The sequence below is a fragment of the Leguminivora glycinivorella genome, chromosome 16 (assembly GCF_023078275.1).
Source record: "Leguminivora glycinivorella isolate SPB_JAAS2020 chromosome 16, LegGlyc_1.1, whole genome shotgun sequence".
NCBI classification, from domain to species: domain Eukaryota; kingdom Metazoa; phylum Arthropoda; class Insecta; order Lepidoptera; family Tortricidae; genus Leguminivora; species Leguminivora glycinivorella.
In genome coordinates, this window is record NC_062986.1 from 17,087,705 (window position 1) to 17,110,520 (window position 22,816).

Sequence of the window (22,816 nt, forward strand, 5' to 3'; positions counted from 1 at the left end):
ACTAGCGCTTCGTTTCGTGAGCGTTTCGGGAGCGATTGTGCCATTCGGCTAGTCACCCAGATATGATCGCAAGCGGTCTTATGCTGCGGACATGTTCGGCGTGCCTCTTGGCGTGCGTTCAAGGATTATTATTAACCCCCGACGCAAAAACGAAGGGGTGTTATAAGTTTGACGTGTCTGTCTGTGTGTCTGTCTGTCTGTTTGTCTGTATGTCTGTCTGTGTGTGTGTCTGTCTGTGGCATCGTAGCTCTCGAACGGATAAACCGATTTTGATTTAGTTTTTTTTGTCTGAAAGCTGAGTTAATCGGGAGTATTCTTAGCCATGTTTCATGAAAATCGGTCCACAAAATTTAAATTTTGTGGTTAGGTTATTTATTTGTTGTATAATACTAGTATTGGGTCAACATTTCGCAAATTGTCTTTTGAGTCATTTGATATTACTTCAGCAAGCTTTTTTGTCCATGGGTGATGACTTATTCCTATCAGGCGGCTCGCCTGCTTGTTTGATGTCTATATCATTAAAAAAATGTACTAACCGGTGTGATCTTGAAGGCTCTTTAAAATTGACTTTCGTAAAAAATAGTTGTTTGTTAGTAGTTTGTCACGGAATGAGCTACCTTCTGAGGTGTTCCCCTTGCGCTATGATATGGGGTTCTTCAAGAAGCAGGTATTTAGGGTTCTCAAAGGTCGGCAATGCATAAGTAGCTCCCCTGATGTTGCTTATGTCCATGGGCGTCGATGACTGCTTCCCATCAGGTGGCTCGTCTGCTCGTTTGATGCCTATTTCATAAAAAAACAAGGCACCATAGTTGTTGTTTAACCGCACGTGCCAATGTTGATACCCGAGCAAGCGAAAACTTCCTATAATTCCTATAATACTTTAAAAATGGCTGACAGTTTACCGTAAACAACCTACGTAATTCGGGCGGATAATAAGCTTGACAAGTCACGCACTCATTGTTTGCCACAAACTCGTTTGTGGCAGCGGCAGAAAAGTGAAACTATGACAAAGACAAAAAATAACATTTTGCTCTCTGTCACTCTTATTATAATTTGTATGTGAGCATCTCGTTCGGTAGTGGTATTATTATTTGGCTGTCTAGTCTATAGTATCCTTTGTTTAAGGTGGAAAACGACGTAATGCTATTTTTGAATAAATTAATAGTTTAAAAAACACTATAAAACACGCTTTTATAAATGCACGTAAAAGCCAAAAATAAATTATGGATCGTTCAAGTTGTCTCTATTTGTGAGCTGAAGTTTAAAAACTATGTGCTTTTAATTATAATATTTGATTGTAAAAGCGTGGGGCGCTGGAACAGGAAAGACTTTTTGTATAACTTGCTGATAAATCAAATTATGCTATGTTACGGGAAGGAGGTTACACAGATTGACGCGCTAACTGGAGTTGCAGCATGACTAGTAGGTTCTACATTAAACAGTCAAATCAATTAAAAGTCAGTGTTCAAAGTAGGTACCAGTTTGTCGAACTTAGACAAAATATGCGCTAGTAGCGAGGAGAGTCGACAGTCACCGACACTTAGAACGCCGCTTTTTTCCGGTAATCAAAGTACAAAAGGGGAAAGTGTCTACAGTGACAGGATGCAGAGTTCTTGTTCGTGGACGAGATATCTTTGGTTCTCTTTGGTAACCCTTAGGTGGCATATGTAAACGTTATGTTCTTATGCAACTTCATTCGCCAGGAAGTTCGGATTAGTATTTGTTTACAAGAAAGTCTTTCCTGTTCCAGCGCCCCACGCTTTTACAATCAAATATTATAATTAAAAGCACATAGTTTTTAAACTTCAGCTCACAAATAGAGACAACTTGAACGATCCATAATTTATTTTTGGCTTTTACGTGCATTTATAAAAGCGTGTTTTATAGTGTTTTTTAAACTATTAATTTATTTTATACTTTTAAGTCATTAATAATGAAATACTTTTAACATTTATACATAAATTTATTTCAAGTAGGCGGATTTTACATGCCATTTGTGGCTTAACGTGTACTTATTGCTAATTGCTACTTAATAATAACTAGCGGCTACCTTCTTATAACGGTATTATCATAAAAATGTTTATATTACTAGGTATCCGTTATCCGTAAAAGATAGACAATATAGACATGTGCCATCGCGGACATTTTGAAGACATTAGAGAGACATACTTTCGCCATACATTGTTTTGAAGCTCTCAGCTAGTGGGATTTTGTTTGACTCGATTAGAAAATATTGTCACATTTCAACTAATTCAAACAAAATTTAGACCCCCTTTGTTTGCTCTTAAAGGTCACAAGAAAACGCTAACCCAACATATTTTAAATACTACGTTAATCTTTCTTTTATGCGGGGGGCTTCGCCCCCGAGCCCCCCTTTTCGTTACTCTTAAGAGTAACAAGAAAACCCTAACCCAACTTATTTTAAATACAACGTTTATCTTTCTTTTATGCGAGGGGCTTCGCCCCCCGAGCCCCCCTTTGTTTGCTCTTAAAGGTCACAAGAAAACGCTAACCCAACTTATTTTAAATACTACGTTGATCTTTCTTTTATGCGGGGGGCTTCGACCCCGAGCCCCCCTTTTCGTTACTTTTAAGGGTCACAAGAAAACCCTAAACCAACTTATTTTAAATACAACGTTGATCTTTCTTTCATGCGGGAGGCTTCGCCCCCCGAGCCCCCCTTTGTTTGCTCTTAAAGGTCACAAGAAAACGCTAACCCAACTTATCTTAAATACTACGTTGATCTTTCTTTCATGCGGGGGGCTTCGCCCCCCGAGCCCCCCTTTGTTTGCTCTTAAAGGTCACAAGAAAACGCTAACCCAACTTATTTTAAATACTACGTTGATCTTTATTTTATGCGGGGGGGCTTCGCCCCCCGAGACCCCCTTTTCGTTACTCTTAAGGGTCACAAGAAAACCCTAACCCAACTTATTTTAAATACAACGTTGATCTTTCTTTTATGCGGGGGCTTCGCCCCCGAGCCCCCTTTGTTTGCTCTTAAAGGTCACAAGAAAACGCTAACCCAACTTATTCTAAATACTACGTTGATCTTTCTTTCATGCGGGGGGCTTCGCCCCCGAGCCCCCCTTTTCTTTACTCTTAAGGATCACAAGAAAACCTTAACCCAACTTATTTTAAATACAACGTTTATCTTTCTTTTATGCGGGGGCTTCGCCCCCCGAGCCCCCTTTGTTTGCTCTTAAAGGTCACAAGAAAACGCTAACCCAACTTATTCTAAATACTACGTTGATCTTTCTTTCATGCGGGGGGCTTCGCCCCCCGAGCCCCCCTTTGTTTGCTCTTAAAGGTCACAAGAAAACCCTAACCCAACTTATTCTAAATACTACGTTGATCTTTCTTTCATGCGGGGGATTCGCCCCCCGAGCCCCCCTTTTCTTTACTCTTAAAGATCACAAGAAAACCTTAACCCAACGTATTTTATATACAACGTTTATCTTTCTTTTATGCGGGGGCTTCGCCCCCGAGCCCCTTTGCTCTGAAAGGTCACAAGAAAACGCTAACCCAACTTATTTTAAATACTACGTTGATCTTTCTTTCATGCTTCCCCCTCGAGCCCTCCCCCCTTTTTCTGTTCTTATCTTCCGGCACCATCATCAGGCCTTGAAACCTAATCGTAGTCATAGTTCATTACAAGACTTTTCTAAGAAACCCAAAAACGGCTATGATACGATGTTCCATCATGTAGTTCCAGTTCATATCTTCCGACTCCATCATCAGATCAGCTCAACAGTACCATATTATTGTATTGTCATCGGAACTACATATAGCTGCCAATTTTCATTACGCTATGACTCCTGGAAGATGGTTAAATTAGCTTCCTTAGATTCCATTACATACATAGTTACATACACGACGACCTAATAAAAGCGTGTTAAAAAGGACGGCTAGTCATATTAAAACTAGTGGTAATGACCACTCGTTTTCGATTCTGTTAGTAGAATTTAAATCGCTAGTAGTGGAGATATTATTGAACGAATTTCACGAAATCGAATGGCCGATTCAAAAATCGGCCCCCGGTGTTGACGCACGCTCACCGCCCCGTCGAAAACTCGGCGCAGAGCGTTCAAGCCTTACACTAAATTCTTGTGGATAAAGACGAGTCATTATCAGTCTCGTCGGCCAATCGCGCTGAGTGCAGATTTCGCGGAACATTTCGCGTGTTCGCGCCAAATCGCGCGATTCGCGCGTAATCGTTTTACATCGTCGCAGTTCATTAGCTCTCATTCATAATGCAAGTTACGCTAATAGTGCCATTTTTTTACCAACGTGTGACAAAAGAAAAGTAAATGTTTACTAGGGTTAAAAATTACACACCTTTTTAATCGAAAATACGTAGTCATCAAACACTTTTAATGCCCAAAATCTATAAATATTGTTTTGTTTTATGTAAAATACTACAGAAGACAATAATTTACTGTGCCAAATTCGATATGAGTCGAGGTCTAGTGTCATTACTCGTCTCAGCGACGAGTGCAGGTTTCGCGAAACATTTCGCGCGTTCGCGGAATATCGCGCGATTCGTGAATATTCGTTACTTGTAATGGGACCATTGTTTATCCACGTGTGATACAAGAAAACTACATCTTTGCACGTATATTCCACAGCGGATAACAAGCCGTACCTATGACCAATAAAGTTTCAAAATAGTACTAATAGAAAAGAACGTATCTATTTACGGCCTTATTCATAAAAAATCCTTAAATCGTTGGTGATCTACGTTTTAGTTAAACAAATGTTTAGGCTTATTGCACGGTTGTTGAGAGGTGTTATTCATAAATGCATTTTAGCAGCACTTTAACTAATCTGCACTTGATAAACTGTTTAGGCTTTAGCGTGTCAAATGAACTCAGTAAAATCCACTGAGTTGTCCGTCTTTAATCGCAGCGCAATTTTTGTAAGTTGAAGTCAACAAAAACATTAAAAATGCCTCGTTACGTAATATTTCATTGCAACAACAGAAAAATTATGAACACTCTGGAGCCTGAGACATATTTAAAATCACAGGCAAATAACAACTTCAGTACAAAATTTGACACGTTCGGCCGCCATACAAATAGGCGAACTTGTTTCTTCTATCTGTGAGTAAAGTACTATTTTACGTACTGCTGCGGTAAAATAACTTCATGAGAATTGCTCAGCAAAAACATGGCCGCGAATTAATTAAATCAATAAAAATTAAATGACCACAAGTGAAAGTAATTAAAAAACACTCTGTAACACTAATGAGCACATATTTATCGTTAATTAACGCTAATTACAATTCAGAACGGCCACAACATGTAATGGAGGCCTTTGACTATTTATGCATACATTTTGTACTATCACGCAATTTATTATCACCACAGCAATTTACGCAATTTATTATCGCAATTTATTATTTTATCATCACAGGACAGTACAATAAAGAGTCCGCTCCCCGCTGAAAGCGCCGCTCATCCCCTCTCGGTTACCTCACAGTTACCGGCATTCAAAAACGCGAACAGTTGACCTGTCATATTTCACTCATACAAGCATGGTACGCGTTTACCTACACGAGCTTAGACTGTGTGCTAGGAACGCGCCTCTTTCATATATTTGATCGCCAGTGTCCGAGGTGTGATCACAGTATAAGGACTACTCAGTAGTTACTCTCCAGCAGCGGCGACATGAAAGGTACCTACTGCGTTCGAAAGCACGAGGTTTAACAATCCATACTACTATTATAAATGGGAAAGTGTGTGTGTCTGTTTGTTTGTCCGTCTCTCACGGCAAAACGGAGCGACGAATTGACGTGTTTTTAAGTGGAGATAGTTGAAGGGATGGAGAGTGACTTAGGCTACTTTTTGTGACTTTCTAACGCGAGCGAAGCCGCGGGCAGAAGCTAGTATTACTATAAATGTTACTCGACATCGTCCAAACTAAGATGTTGTTATTTAATGCAATAGTATTTGGATTTTGGATAAGAATAATATGCATAATGATATTTTTTGTGTTTTCTGACTGATATAATGTAGTGTTATTCTTATAGTTTATTAACTATAAGAATAACACTACATTATATCAGTCAGAAAATATTGTATGATATTTTTTGTGTTTTCTGACTGATATAATGTAGTGTTATTCTTATAGTTTATTAACTATAAGAATAATACTACATTATATCAGTCAGAAAACACAAAAAATATCATTATGCATATTATTCTTATCCAAAATCCAAATCCGCTTGCATGTGTTGCGTACGTACACGACGCGTTTGTGTGCACCCCGTGCGGCGTAGCACTGAGAGAAATTTGCATTGTGAATATAACAAGTTCGACATGTTGCGGTTTATCCATTTGAATCAGCCAAACGTATGTTTAAAACAATATGTGTCAAGTTGTTTTTATAAAATCAACTTGTTGATTCAAATATATTGCCGATTCAAATGACAAGTAGCTTGTTGTTTGAACCAAAGAGCACGTAGGCGCTATTATAACCAAAAGACTTGTTGAACAAACATGAAAACTGGTTGTATTTTCTCTCAGACGTTAGTTATTACTGTTTTATACTGTGGTATCATTAGTACAGAGTATTAAGTACAGGTACGAACAAAGTTCCAGAAATATGTATTCACGATTTTATTGCTCATACTTTAATTTTATGGATTCATATATTTGGCACTTTGTCCTCGTATACAACGTGTTTCCGGTATCACTCAAAACCTCAGACACCCCAACTAATTTTTATTTTTTTAAACTCATCTAGAGTATTCATTTTTAATCTGATCGTTACTTTTTGTTTTAATTGAATTTTTAATTTTCTGTACAGCTCTACTTGACTTTTAGCTCTACACTGAATAAAATAATTGCTAACTATCATCATAAACCATAAGACTATTTATTTGTGTACGTTACTGCAACGACATAAGGTTTACCAATAGACAGCTAAGATGTCACCGTAAAACACTTTAGCTTTGTCACAGTAAATTTCAAATTGGACAGGTAATCGCAGTAAGCAAATTTAAACCCAATATTAAAAATGACAAGGTTGTAATTAGGCACGAGTTCAATTTGTTATGACTTATGATAAACATTAAGATTAAACTGACAAACAACGTCAAACTAGTAGCGGAAAAAATAATCGTCCAAGTAACCAGCCAGTATTAATACCCCTAAATACTGAAAAAGGTAAACAACCTCTAGCAATGCGATATACACAATGTTGTATTACGAGTACAATAGAATGGACACGTAAAAAATAACTAATAATACTAATTTAAATAAAAATATTACCCCCATCAAGATATAGCTCAATCGATTCTACTCTCGATTTTGAACAAACTGTTTTCAGGTTTTTAGTGTTAAGTGAAACTCGGTGTATATTTAATACTTTGACTTTGACCGTATCGTTTAATAATTTCCTAATTTTGAACTGTATTTCAAACACAAAAAGCTCACCAATGGTTATTTAGAAAGTTTCCATTGTCGCCATTAATTTGTAATTTGATAATTCTCAGACTCTGTTACAAAGTCATAAAGTCTAATATGGAATGGAATATGTTATAATTTGTGTTGGACATGGTCGGACATGTGTAGAGGGTAATGAGGCGTGCTGTTTGATGGACTTGACACGCAGAGGCCCGTGAACGTTGAATGCGTATACATAAATGAAGATACTAACTTTTGCCCGCGGTTTCCCTCGCGTTAGATTCGAAAATTACGGAATGCTCCATAAAACGTTTACCCCCATTTTAGGAAAGTAGGGGGTTCTAAAGAGACAAAAATTAGCATATGTAACTCTCAACCTCTTCAACTATATCCACTTAAAAAATCACGTCTATTCGTCACTCCGTTATGCCGTGAAAGATGGACAAACAAACAGACACACAACTTCCCATTTATAATATTAGTATGGACGGGTAATTGGCGCGCTCGGTAGGATCTCGGATATGCTCAATTTTGTCATTGGTCTGAGCACGTACAGTTAGCACCAAAAATATCTAACATCTTCAGTACATACATACATATAATCACGCCTGTATTCATATATAGACATCTTTTAAATATAGGTAAATATTTATATGTACTTATTGGTCACAAAACTTTAATTGTTTTATCTATATATGTATCTTTTTGTTCGACAACGGTTACAGAATGATAGCTACTTCTGAGGCGTTTCCATTTTTTTCTATTTTTTTAAAGTGCCGTCGGAGAGTCGCAAAAATAGTGAAATTCTATAAAGATCATAATAACGTGAAATTATCGTGTAAAAGGTAACTTGAACCATCATATTTTCCCAACTTGCCCATCTCTAGTTAGATCAACTATTTATTACTGTTTTCGACTCATTTTCTCTCCCTGGCCTCTGATTTTGCCTCCTTCTACGACTACCTTCGCTCTCGAACCCCGGACGTTGATTTTACTGGCTTAAAACGACGACCTTTGATATTAACCTCTGGACCTGATTCTGCTTGCATTAACGAAGACGTTTGCTTTTAAACACTGGACCTGATCCTGCTGAACTGTTTACGATCCGTTTTGCCTCCCTGACTTCTGATTTTGCTTGATATAAGGACGATCATCGCTTTTAAGTTCCGGACACTATTTGTTATAATGAATACAAGTACATAAACACGATATAAGGATCCCAAAACATGCTTTATACCAACTTGTTCTAAAACCAACCAGAAAAACCCAGATTTAAAATTGTTCATATTAAGAAAGGAGCTGAAGGAAAGTTGGTCTCAATAGGTTGGCAGGAACTGCCCAACCAGAGTGTGATTTTGCTGTGAAGACCACCTGAGTGTAAGATACCGTGTCTTGTTTACCAACCTTAAAATGCAGTTACACGCTGGCAATAATATCATAAAAAAGAAAGCCATAAATATCTGACACGGTGGCATTTTATAAAATGTGTATTTTGTTGGATAGACCAATAGGAAAAATATGGTAAAATACATTTTTTTTTATAATTTGCAATGTCCTATAATAAAATACAATTGATTTATTTTATTGTGTTGTTTTATTTTACTTCTGAGTTGTAGGTGTGTCATGTGTGTCGAGTTACTGTCAAGTTACTATCAAATTCAGTCGGCTATGGCTTTCCATATTCTTCTATGGCCCTCCATACTGTTAAAGCATGATTAACAGCACTATAGTAGATTGTGTTACGAGGGAGCAAAATTGCATATTTATAGCGAGGATATAAATGGAATTGTGAACAAAGTGAAGTATTCTATATGTAATTGAATACTGAGTGTAGTGACTGGGATTCGAAAAGAAAGGGTTATTTTCTTCCCTGCACTGCGAGGAGGGTGCAAAGAGGCACTTTTCCTCTTTGCTATTAGGGACCAAAGTGATACTTTTCCCTTCAAGGACACATTTTTTACATGGTTACATAACATACCATTTTTTATGTTCATATAACATATCATTATATATAAATTTCCTAAAAGTTCATATAACATATCATTATATATAAATTTCCTAAAAGTTGATGTTAATATGTGTAGCAAATTTAATTCCACCTTGTGTCTTAACACTTGAATCCCTCACTACGCTCAGGATTAAATTTAAGAATACCTTGCTACACTCAAGATATATATCTCATTTTTCTCCCTTGTTGCACAATCTACTATTGCTACCATTTGACACTTTTTTTTTCATATCATATAAGCAAAATACTAAAATATGAATCAGGTCTGTTGTAAAAATATTATGCACTTAATCGACACAATTTTTTTATACATAATATTAAAATATGTTGCAACATAAAAATGTTCTCATAGCAATATAGGTATTAAGATTTATAAGATTATAAGTATTAAGATTTTTAGTTATTAAGAACTATATTTGCAGTGCCCTTACAGGGTTCATAGCTGTGCTATACCTACTGAAATGTAACAACTTATGTACCTATGATAGCAATAAAGAATTACTGATTACTGATTATTACTTATGTGCAAACACTTTCCGTGGCGTTAATATTTTATACAGGCCAGACAAAGTTATTGAACAGAAAAGTGTCACTTAATTCCCTCCTAACAGGGCCGAAAAGTACCCTTTCTGAATGGGTGATGTGAAAAGCAGTAGGCGTCACATCGCAAACTCATTTCCTTTTTGAGCACTAACTACTTAAAGCAGACAATAAACCAACAATCTAAAGTTATTTGTTTAGGGCACAGGTCCTTCTCTAGTTCTCATCTGTAGGCAGGTGCGCTTATGAATCACTACTAGGAGTTAGCCTGTTTTCACATTACCTGATCCAATATCGGATGTCGGAAGGATTTCAATGGAAAAAATCCAAGACGACGCCTGTAATGTATGGGATATCGGTCCAACATCCGGTATTGGATCGAATAATGTGAAAACGTACTTATGGGTGCTAAAATGAGTAATAATGTTAATATAGATCAAGACAAATTTATGTTTATTACACTCTAATAACATGTAGTTGCACTTTTCAAAATTAATGGGATACACATTCTCTGTCCAAAATATCTCTGCATCTTTCATCAATTTCTTCTTCACAGGCATTGTGTTTGTCGCTGTTCCACATTTTGGCAAATTAGATGAACTAGCTCTTACAAAATCGCTAGTACCTGTAGTGTATACTTGTATAGGTGTCTCGAGTACATATGGCAGTCAGTGTCCGAGTGCGATGGAGCACGGACGTGCGGTGTGTATTGGCGAGCCAACCCGATGTATATAGTGTAATAGCGTGACATTACAAGTGGCGACGAGGATGGGATAGAAACATAAGTAACATAACCTATAAAATCGAGTAACGATGCGCCATGATGCACCGTTATCTTTTTGTAAACAGGTTTGGTTACCTGCCGTTTTAAATTACTGGCATTCTTAGTAGTTTCGGAACGTAATGAAGCTAAATGAAAGTGTTCATTAAATACTACAAAGCGAAATGATTATAACGGCAGTTTTTAAAAGAATTAAGTCAAAACCAAATAAAAATAAAATGAAATGTTACACATGTTCAACCATGCGAATATAAACCTTAAGCAGGTAACCGAACGATGCAATTAATAAAATGTTTGAGGCAATTGACAACATACGGCCAGCCTTCCTAGATTGTCATGCCTATACAGGTGTCGGTGTGTGGCTCCTACCTACCTAGTAAACGGTTTGGTTACCTACCTAGATTGCCAAATGTTTTTAGGTACCAAAATGTTATTTGAGTTTATGTGTAGTGGGTTTATAAAATTGATTTATTATTTACATAAATCACAGCCCGGAATCATTACAATAATTTCCGTCCAACCAAAAGAAATGATATTTATTTTTAATTAGTGAAGTTACCATCTACCTGTTGGTTGGTTTAATACACAAAATTATGTGATGTTGCTAAATTTATGAATGGTTAAGCTATTTACCTAAATAAGGCATTTACTTGAATGATAAAATGTTGTACAACCATCACACTTAAATGTCCTATGGTAGCATTAGTCGATGTTTGAGAGTAAGGTGAAAACCAAAACAAACTAGATAAATACTTACCTAAGTATACTTCCTTACAGGGGTGAATTTACGTAAAAGTAACGTAAGTCACGACTTCATTAAGTGGTTATTTGAACTACAACTGCAAATGAAAGGATCTATGCATATGTCGGGAAAGTAACACTTATTTAGAGATAGATTATCACTTGAACGTGAATCTTTTGAATTGATTGAACATGCCATAAAATCGTGACTAATACTCTTGTCGCGGATTGACTTACGTAAACATTCCTAACGCCGATTTCGAGCAGTTTTATCTGAGTATTTAATTACTTAAAAACCAGAAAACCAGATGGGTTCACATTAAGTGCTAAATATACCTACTTATAATAAATAAAGAAATATACACCCTGTTGTTATTGGATTACGTTAACTTAAAAAAATAAATAAAAAATAAAATAAAAATTGTTTTGACATATGCCGTCAATCACTTGACTCTAACTTGAATGTTATTCTTATGGGTCTCTCACAATAATAAATTAATTTATTATGTATGAAAAGGATGAACATTTTTTATTGCATATTTACCTAAAAGTGATATACAGGATGGTTCTTGATAATGAACCTAACGACGTGTCAAATTTAACGAAAAAAAAACACGGTATAGAACAAAAAAAAAAATACATTTTTGAAGCACTTACGATAAGCAGTTTCCATCTAAGTATTAAATTACTTTGTCAGTAAAGTCGGCAGAAAAAAAAGAGGCATTAAACGGATATGCAACTCTGTACATTCAATTGTATCGAACATTTAATTGGCACCTAAGTACTATGAAATTTTATGCCATTTGTGGCTGAAAATAAGGCATTAAATTGCGAATTTGGAAACAGCACATGGAAGTGCACTCTGTACATTCAATTGTATTGTTTAGTATCGACCGTTTAAATGGCATCTAAATACTATGAAATTTTATGCCATTTGTGGCTGAAAATAAGGCATTAAATTGCGAATTTGGAAACAGCAGATTAGAGAATCTGGACATTTAATTGTCATGTGTGTGAATTGGATAACAGAAATTCTGGTTATTAAGCTAGTTAATACAGCAGATTACCGAATCTGGACATTAAATTGTCATGGGAAAAAAAAACCTACTGGTAACAGAATAACAATGACCTGACCTGTACAGTGTGCACGGCTCATTCAAAGCAGATAAAATGTATCTGGTCATTAATTTGACATGACTTTAGCCTTACGAGGATAAATATAGATATATGTGGAACCAGCAGATTACTGAATCTGGACATTTAATTGTCATGTAAAATAAATGAAAAATAAAACATACTTACCTTGGTTAAGGCAGATATATTTATCTGGTCATTAAATTGTTGTAACCATAGTTAAACAGCAAAAAAAAAAAAATTTGAATTGTTGCAAATATGAGCTTAATGATAATAACCTAAACACGAAGTAAATTACGGTTATACTGGTTGAACGTGCGCTTAAATGACGCTTAGATCAGATGATAAATGCTATCTGAGCCTTCAATTGTCATAATAGTAGATTGACGTCGGTCAATAAATATCATTAAATTGAAACCGAAATAAATTACACATATGAAAGAAAAAAATACCAAGGCATCCAGTGCCTGAGAGTCTGAGACAACTACCCCAGTAAAACACTCAAGTACAATGACTGAGTACTTTGAGATAGCATAAGTTGAAATATTTTCAATATAATATATTTTGACTTGTGTTAGTTAGAATCATTAAATTGATTGGGTACAGGTTGCCCCAAGAAAGTCCAGTATGGCTTCTTAATTGTCGTTGGAGGCATTTGACAGCGAAGGTGATCCTACATCAGTAGGAGTTCGGTGGGAGCGCTGGAAAAGAGCACTCTTTATATACCTAGATGCCGCTAACGTCAATCAGAGTGAAAAGAGTGAAAAAAATAAATAAATAAAGACAGTTCATTGGTTTGACATTGCATTGTATATAAAAAAAAAACACGTAGTGGTGCAGCTGAATTGAATAAAATTAAGCGAACGCTTGATACATTTCAACAACGCGGAAAAAAAAAGAAGTTGCTAACTCTGCTTACCGTCAACAAGGCTTTGTCAGTATGGGTGACCTCAAGAGAAAGACATGCCTATTTAAGTTGATCTATGATAGATTTTCAAAGACAATCTACGTCAGTTGAAAATCATTTCAAAAATATATTGGTACTGAAGGTACTCGTTATCAGTTAGGGTAATAGGTACATACTGCAGAGATTCATGTAGGTGAATCTCATACAAGTCAGGTGTCCAGTTAAAACAAATAAACTAATGGATCTGTGAGCCTCTATTGAACTAAAATAGAAAAAAAAATAAGAAATAAAAATGCTGAACTTGTTTGCGTAATTTCACGGGAGGATATTGAAATGTGGTCTCTCTTTCGTGAATACATATTAAATTTGTATAAGATTTTCCAAGCGAACTAGTAACCCAAGTTTGTAAATTTATAAAATAAATCTCACTAGTGACCTTATTTCGTCTGGTCAAGAAAATGAACAAAAGGACAACAATCAGCGGCTGAATCAGCTTTGTCTGTAGTGATTGTAAAATGTTAAATAATCACAGATTTCAATGCTTCACGTCAATTATCTAGGTACCTAACTACTTACAATGCACATTATTTAGAAGTTAGGGAACATGATTCTATTCTATATATAAATGGATTGATAGACGGATGTGAAGTTAAGGGTACAACTGAGAGAAATTTGCCTTGTGAATCTAACAAACTCGTCTTGTTGCGTGTTTATCTGTTTGAAACAATAGTACGAGTATTTTAGTAAAGGGAATAAATCACAATATTGATGATACAAGTCGAATTTGTACGAACCAAACAACAAGGTCAAACTTGTTAAAATATATTTTATTGAATCAGCCAAACATTATGTTTAAATCAATATGTGACATGTGCTTTTACAAAATCGACTTGTTGGTTTAAATAAAAGATTGGTTCAAAAAAAAAAACAATAATATTTCCTCCCACGAACGCTCCGGCTGTGGAATGAGCTATGTCAAGGTATTCCCCGATGAACTACAGTATGGGGTTCTAAAAAAAAAAAGGAGTATACAAGTTTCTAATGGGTCGACGACGCGCATGTGACACCCCTTGAGTTGCAGGCGTCCATAGGTTACGGTGACCGCTTTCAATTAGGAGGCCCTATAACTGTTTGCCACCGACGTGGTATAAAAAAAAAATGTAGAAGGAAGTGTAACTACACTTAACAACATCAAACTTGTAGTTGGAATGAAAGAACACGTAGGCGCAATTTTAAAAAAAAAAAAAAAAAAAAAGTGGTTTTGTAATTTCTTTAATAATCATATTATAAAATAGCCTAGCCTAAGAGTTAAGATCTTAAGATAGATAAAGAGATAATAATAAAAAAAAAAAGATGTTGATAAAATACTTTAAAAGAAAAGTGTTATCTAAAATATATACATACTGTGTAGATATAAATCGGATGTTAGTATAATTGGGTCAATTGGGTAAGCACTTCTTAAATAGTATATGAACAGCTATCTATTTTAGAAAATTAATCGTTGATTACTTTGTGTGGTACAAAGTATCTACGAGAAAGAAAGCTGATCATGATGAAACAAAATCAATAAAACGATAAAGTGGATACGTGACCCTGAATAGGATTTTAATGCATATTCTATATAGTATCTCTATGTATTACAATGCAATGAATCACGAGCCCTTTCGATCCAGAAAAAAAAAACAGTAGACAGTAAAAGTTTTAATAACTATGCACTGCAATTTATAATTAAATTTATGAGTAGATCTAACTAAACATTATAATATCCGTAAGTATTATGAATTGCATTAGATGAAATGAAAAATGAAATAAAATGAAATAAATGTTTATTCAAAAACTAAACCTACAACTAAATTTATCTTCTGCCAAACCAGAGTATGGTTTGTCGGCAGACGAGGCTCCAGATACATTAGGTTCTATAACTAAATACTTATATGTACTATTTACTAGTTACTAGCAATAATAGGTGCATATAATGAAGTATAGGGCCGATACAATCAGTTATCAATGTTATCATCAATAATTACCTAATATACATTAGACGCCTGACAAGCGACCTATTAAAAAAAAAAAAAAAAAATGTAAATCATGAAAAGGTATGAAATTAGTGAAATATTATTGTACGAGCCGTACACCTTAGATGATATGATTCTTGATGGTTGATGGTAGTCTTGATAGAAACACTGATTTTTGATACACTTATAAATTTATTGATAACCAAGGTATACTGAGTACTAGCTAGGAGCACGTATAAACATAAACTAATGCATAAATCGATGTATAGCGTAATCGCAAATACAGCAATCAATCAATCAATCAATCATTATTTATTTGCAATAAAACATAACTAAATGCATGCAAATGCAATCAAGCAATGCAAAGCAATTCTAATCAAGTCATAATTATATTAATTTTAATGCTGACGCGAGAAATGTGCGATGCTTGCATTGTACAATTATATTGTATGCTATTGAAGAAAGAAAAAAAACAATCATATATGTATATTAAAAAAAAAAAGTACTAATCTAGTTTTCAAAACAGTCTGAATTGAAAAAGGTAACAGATTTAAAGAAGAAGGAGTGAGACTGACATCTAGGAATTGTAGTTAATAAAACACACAAGTATGTTTGAGTATACACTGCAGGTGGTGGTGCAGCGTCCGCTCTGAGTCAACCCTCAGACCGGAATGTCCTAAACATATGACTAAAGATAGAAAATTAATCCCTAATTATAACTACTTCACATACAGTACTAAGTGGTAAAGACGGAGATGATCAAGTTAGGAATGACGAAAGTGGGCAGACAATTAGAAGAAACGTAGTTCATTAAAAAGAAAAAAAAAAGATACACGGCACAGCATGGCAAGTATTTGAATTAAAACTAAATTGACCTATTATTTAAATATTTATAAAAAAAAATTAAAACAAGAAAGGGATGTAGTGTATACTTGTATAGGTGTCTCGAGTACATATGGCAGTCAGTGTCCGAGTGCGATGGAGCACGGACGTGCGGTGTGTATTGGCGAGCCAACCCGATGTATATAGTGTAATAGCGTGACATTACAGTACCTATCCACGTTTCCCCAACTCAATGGGCTTAAAAATTGTAATCAGGTCCGGGGTTCAACGCAAAGGCCGTCGGCAGCAAGCAGGGCAAGCACACGTCTTCGTTAATGCAAGTAGAATCAGGTCCAGGGTTTAAAACCAAAGGTCGTCGTTTTAAGCCAGTAAAATCACGGTCCGGGGTTCGAGAGCGAAGGTAGTCGTAGAAGGAGGCAAAATCAGAGGCCAGGGAGAGAAAATGAGTCGAAAACAGTAATAAATAGTTCACCAGATATGGTTATGAAACTTATGAATTCTCCGAGAAAAATGTCAAGCTGACAATCAACTGTCAGTGTCTGTGGCCAGCACAGATTCAAAATGGAATTTTTTTAAAGACTAAGACAAATCTCATAACTGCCGAAGTGGGTCGTACGCGCAGTCGAGCAACACGTTTTTATTTTTATAAAATGTATGGTGCTACCAAAAAATCTGTAACTTTTTTCTGTAAATAGAAATGCTTATTCCTATCACCAGAAAAAATATCAGGCGATTTTAAAATTTTCAGACATCCCCCATTGCCTAAGTGCCTTTTCACTATCCGATCCGATATCGGATGTAGGACGGATGTCAAAGGCAAAAATCAAAGATGGCGCTTTTAATGTATATGATATCGGTCCTACATCCGACATCGGATCGGATAATGTGAAAACGTACTAAGTTTAAACAACCAAACTAACCCCTAGGTATTATTAAATTAAAACGGGGCCAGTCCGTGACCACGGACGTAATGTCACGTCCGAAACGTTAAATATAAACGTTAGTTTTACGCTATTAAGTCCCGTTTTAATTTAATAAATATCTGGGCGACCGAGCTTCGCTCGGTTCTGTTTCGTATCCTTGACCTGTGTCGCCATCTAGTTGGAAAATAAATAGTACCTACATCGATCAATCGAAAGAACTCTCAGTCTTAACAACACAACTACTCCACACGAGATGGCGCGCGTTTCGTCACAAAAGCTCAGAGTGTATTTTTCTATTCGTGTTAGCCTTGACCTGTGTCGCCATCTAGTCTTTGAAGTAAATAATACTTACATCGACCGAAAGACTTCTGTCTCAACAATACAACTACTCCACACGAGATGGCGCGCGAAGAAAAACGCGTGAAAACTCGAAAATTCGCGTTTTCCGGGACCTAAGGATATGTTAGATCGATTTTTCACCCACGAAAACCCCCACATAACAAATTTCAGCGAAATCGTTAGAGCGGTTTCCGAGATCGTCGGTATAAATAAATAAATAGATAAATAAATAAATAAATATACAAGAATTGCTCGTTTAATAGTATAAGATAAGATATGAGTGAAGATCGTGGTAGTTTAAATCAAAGAGGATCGAGTATTATAGAGAGTTACTGTCGAAGTAAAATGTGTTATCACAGTGCATAGACTGCCATCCCTTGACACAGGCTTAAAACTTTTGAACCTCAATTTTGACAATTTGGAGGGACATATCAAGGGTGATATATGCAAACTCCGTATAGACAGATTAAGTCTAAGAAAAAAACGTACCTCAGCACCATACAGAAAAAGGTACGGTGGCCTAGATGGCATTACACTTTTGGGGTACGCTCAGATAGATGGCGCTAATATTAAAATTTGACATTTTAACACATATCAAGCTATGAATATGGTCCAAATTGTCAAAACTGATGTTCAAAAGGTTTAAGCCTGTGTCAAGAGATGGCAATCTATGCACTGTGTTTACAGATTTTACTTCGACAGTAACTCTCTATAATACTCGATCCTCTTTGATGTGTGTTAAATGTCAAATATTAATATTAGCGCCATCTAGCTGAGCGTCTCCCAAAGGTGTAACGCCTTCTAGGCCACCGTACCTTTTTCTGTATGGTACTGAGGTACGTTTTTTTCTTAGACTTTATCTATCTAGCTGGAGTTATAAATGTATTTGGTTTAAATCAATAAAACTAACCCCTCTCTCCCTCCACAGCACGGCAACGCCACAACATCGAGCGAGACGTCAGTGGGTACCAACACCGCGGCCGCGGGCCCGAGCAAGCCGCCGGCCGCCAAGTTCCGCCACGGGCTGCTGCAGCTCATGATACACACCATCGACCCGATGCACGACGGTGAGTTAGGTACGCACCGGCTTTGCTTTCTCTCCCCCTTAAGGGAGGGGCTGATTTGTCATACATTCCTAGTCTTCCAAACTGTTCCATTGTCCTCTTCAATTTCTATCATTCATACTGTAGCATTGGATTTTATTACCAAAAGCGACTAAGCGATGAGCGATCGGCGATAGAAGCTAAAAAAACTAGTTATACCAGTGTAAAAATAACCGGCCAAGAGCGTGTCGGGCCACGCTCAAGTGTAGGGTTCCGTAGTTTTCCGTATTTTTCTCAAAAACTACTGAATCTATCAAGTTCAAAACAATTTTCCTAGAAAGTCTTTATAAAGTTCTACTTTTGTGATTTTTTTCATATTTTTTAAACATATGGTTCAAAAGTTAGAGGGGGGGGACGTACTTTTTTTTCCTTTAGGAGCGATTATTTTCGAAACTATTAACACTTTCGCTACCAAGAACCCGACTGTCGGGTACACCGCTCGTAGAAGCGTAGCCGATTACATGGGTTTCCCCGTATGTAGCGAAAATGTCGTAGCGCCGCGTAGAGCCCGGTTTCGAAAGTGTTAATATTATCAAAAAGCAATCTTAGTAAACCCGTATTGATTTTTAAATACCTATCCAACAATATATCACACGTTGGGGTCGGAATGAAAAAATATATCAGCCCCCACTTTACATGTAGGGGGGGTACCCTAATAAAACATTTTTTTCCATTTTTTATTTTTGCACTTTGTTGGCGTGATTGGTATACATATTGGTACCAAATTTCAGCTTTCTAGTGCTAACGGTTACTGAGATTATCCGCGGACGGACGGACGAACAGACAGACATGGCGAAACTATAAGGGTTCCTAGTTGACTACGGAACCCTAATAAAAGAGACGTGATGATAGCGCGAGCGTCGCTGAGCGATGAGTAAATCGCTCGCTCTCTCTTTTATTTACACGGAAGCGACTTATCTTTCGTAAGTTTCTATCGATAGCTCTTCGCTTGTTCGTTTTTCGTGGGACCCTATTTAGGAATTGATCCTATTTTGTTACCAACATGTAGTAATATAAGTCGACTATCGTAAGATATATACAGGATAATTGTTATAATTAAGAAGATATACACACTAGAGAACCTTAATGACGAAATAAAACTTACTGAAATCTTAATTCATCAAAAAATTCTTGGTAACAAAATAGGTAACTTTTTCCTTAGTTTTTGTACTTTTTGTACACCCTTTTTGAGAACTGCTCATACACTGCACTTTCCTACATATTTTCCAAATTGTTCCATTTTTCTGTCCCATCATTCAGTATCTAAAATGAAAATACGAAGGAAAAACATTTCGCACTAGCTACATCAGGGTGGCTAGCCGAATGGCACAATCGCTCACGAAACGCTCACGAAACGAAGCGCTAGTAGATATCTATCTCTATCGCGCTTGCGTATTGGCGCGACAGAGCCAGCGGCGTATCGCTTTCGTTTGGCGTCGGAGAAATGCCATTCGGCTACGGGGCCTGGCCGGGGGCTGGCGCAAGGTGAGAAAGGCGATAATGAGGCTTAAGAACAATAAGTGTCCGGGTGTTGATGGTATACCAGCAGAAATATGGAAATATGGGGGAGGGGTAGTGCAGTCTAGACTGTATGAGATAATTGTTAAGATCTGGAATGACGAAAAACAACCACAGGAGTGGAACCTGGGTGTTATATGTCCCATACACAAGAAAGGTTCGAGGAGAAGGTGTGCAAACTATAGGGGGATTGCGCTGCTTCCGACGGCATACAAAATTCTTTCGTACATACTTCTGGGTCGTCTAGAACCATATGCAGAATCAGCACTCGGAGACTACCAGTGTGGCTTTCGCCGTAACCGGAGCACTGTAGACCAGATTTTTCTCCTAAGGCAGCTTATGGAGAAAAGATGGGAGTTTGGCCGGGGCCTGGCCCCGTAGCCGAATGGCTGACTTCAGCATATTTGAATCTACAATGGAAAATGTTCTGAATTTAGTATGCAAGGGCCAAAAACATGTTATTGTATGTGGAGATTTTAATGTTAACTTGCTCGAGTCATCTAGTAATACTGTTAAAATGTTCTGTTTGTTTAAATCATTTAATTTATTTAATTTATTTCTTGAACCTACCCGGGTAGGTGTGACTAGTGCAACATGCCTAGATAATATTTTTTGTAACTGTGAATGTATAGATAAGAAATTATTTAACTGTTTTCATTCCGATCACAGCGGCCAAAGGGCAGCTTTCTTAAACGTTATTCATGATACTCCACAAACAATAACATATAGACCCATTACTGGATCTCGCTTGGAATCATTCAAAAATGAAATTCTACATAGTTTGTCTATAATACCATTTTCGCATTATGACTGTAATCATTTGTATCAAGATGTTTTCAATGTAATTCTTAATCAATTTAATAACAATTTCAAAGTGAAATCTATTAGTGGGTCAAAAGTTAAAACAAAGTTTAGTGAATGGGCTACTGTAGGTATTCACAAAAGTAGAAAAAGACTTTATGAACTTTATGGTGAGAGAGAGCTGAACAAGAATTCAGAATTCCTGGACTATGTAAGAAACTACTCAAGAATCTTCAAGAAAGTGTGTTTAACTGCCAAGAAAAACTTTATTAGTTCTAAATTGAAAGTGTCGGACAACAAAGTGAAAACAACTTGGAGTATTATAAATAAAGAAGCTGGTAAATGTAAATCACGCGATTGTCAAGTCAACATTGTATCAGATAATCAACAAATAGTGTCGAACAGCGATGTTGCCTCGGCATTCGAAGATTATTTCTCAAATATAGCCGTTAACACCACAAAATGTTTACATTCTTCTGCGGCTCAAGCCCATTCATTACTTTGTGCTAATGTTAAGAAATGTAATAATTCATTTGAATTTAGTCAAGTAGACTCTGTAAATATTGTTAAAACATTCAAGTCACTCAATTTAAAGAAAACGGAAGACTTATGGGGAACATCAGTTAAAGTAATTAGTCATGTCATAGATATAATAGCACCTTACTTGGCCGTAATATATAATATTTCAATTTCACAAGGCACCTTTCCAGATCTTATGAAATGTAGCAAAGTCATACCGCTTTTTAAATCGGGTGATTCGAGTGATATAACCAATTTCCGTCCCATATCAATACTTCCTGTACTAAGTAAAGTCTTTGAGAAGCTAATGTTAAATGATCTACTGGGACACTTCAACAGACATAGATTACTTACAAGCAAACAGTTCGGTTTCACAAGGGGCCGTTCCACGACCGATGCTGCTTCGGTACTCATTAAACATATATATAATTTTTGGGAAAATTCTTGTGATGCAATTGGCATATTTTGTGATCTTTCAAAAGCCTTTGATTGTGTGGATCATGGAACGCTCATTTTGAAATTAGAACACTATGGTTTGTCTATAAATGCCCTAAACTTTATGTCTTCTTACCTTAGCAATAGAACACAAACAGTAGTTGTTAACAAAACTCGCTCTAGCGGGACTGTAGTCCAATTAGGAGTGCCACAAGGCTCAATTTTAGGTCCATTCCTGTTTTTGGTTTATATAAATGATTTGCCATGTATAGTGAAAAACTTTTGTGAAATAGTACTTTTTGCTGATGATACATCACTGCTTTTTAATGTTGACCGAAAATCTACGGATTACAATGTAATTAATAGCACGTTAGCTGATGTACTGCAGTGGTTTACTGTCAACAATTTACTTCTTAATTCTAAGAAAACCAAATGTATTCGATTTTCTCTGCCGAATGTTAAACCAATCGATACAAAAATACTTTTGAATGATGAATGCTTAGAGATGGTAGATACAACACTGTTTCTTGGTTTAACATTGGACAAAAATCTACAATGGAGTCCTCATATAAAGAAACTAGCAAGCAAATTAAGTTCAGCCGCATACGCCGTTAGGAGAATCAGGCAACTGACTAATGTTGAGACAGCTCGCCTAGTGTATCATAGTTATTTTCACAGTGTAATGTCATACGGTATTCTGGTTTGGGGCAAAGCAGCTGACATACAGACTATCTTTGTATTACAAAAGAGAGCCATTCGTTCTATTTACAACTTAGGAACACGTGAATCAGTAAGAGAACTCT

The 22,816-nt window shown here is 36.4% G+C and overlaps 1 protein-coding gene across 1 annotated transcript in view; it reads left to right on the forward strand.

Moving 5' to 3' along the window:
* Positions 1 to 22,816, forward strand: part of LOC125234666 (sodium/potassium/calcium exchanger Nckx30C) — a 151,079-nt gene that overhangs the window by 81,465 nt on the left and 46,798 nt on the right. The window contains exon 3 of the mRNA XM_048141006.1: positions 18,566 to 18,713. Within this exon, the coding sequence (XP_047996963.1) occupies positions 18,566 to 18,713 (148 nt within the window). The remainder of the gene's footprint in view (positions 1 to 18,565; positions 18,714 to 22,816) is intronic.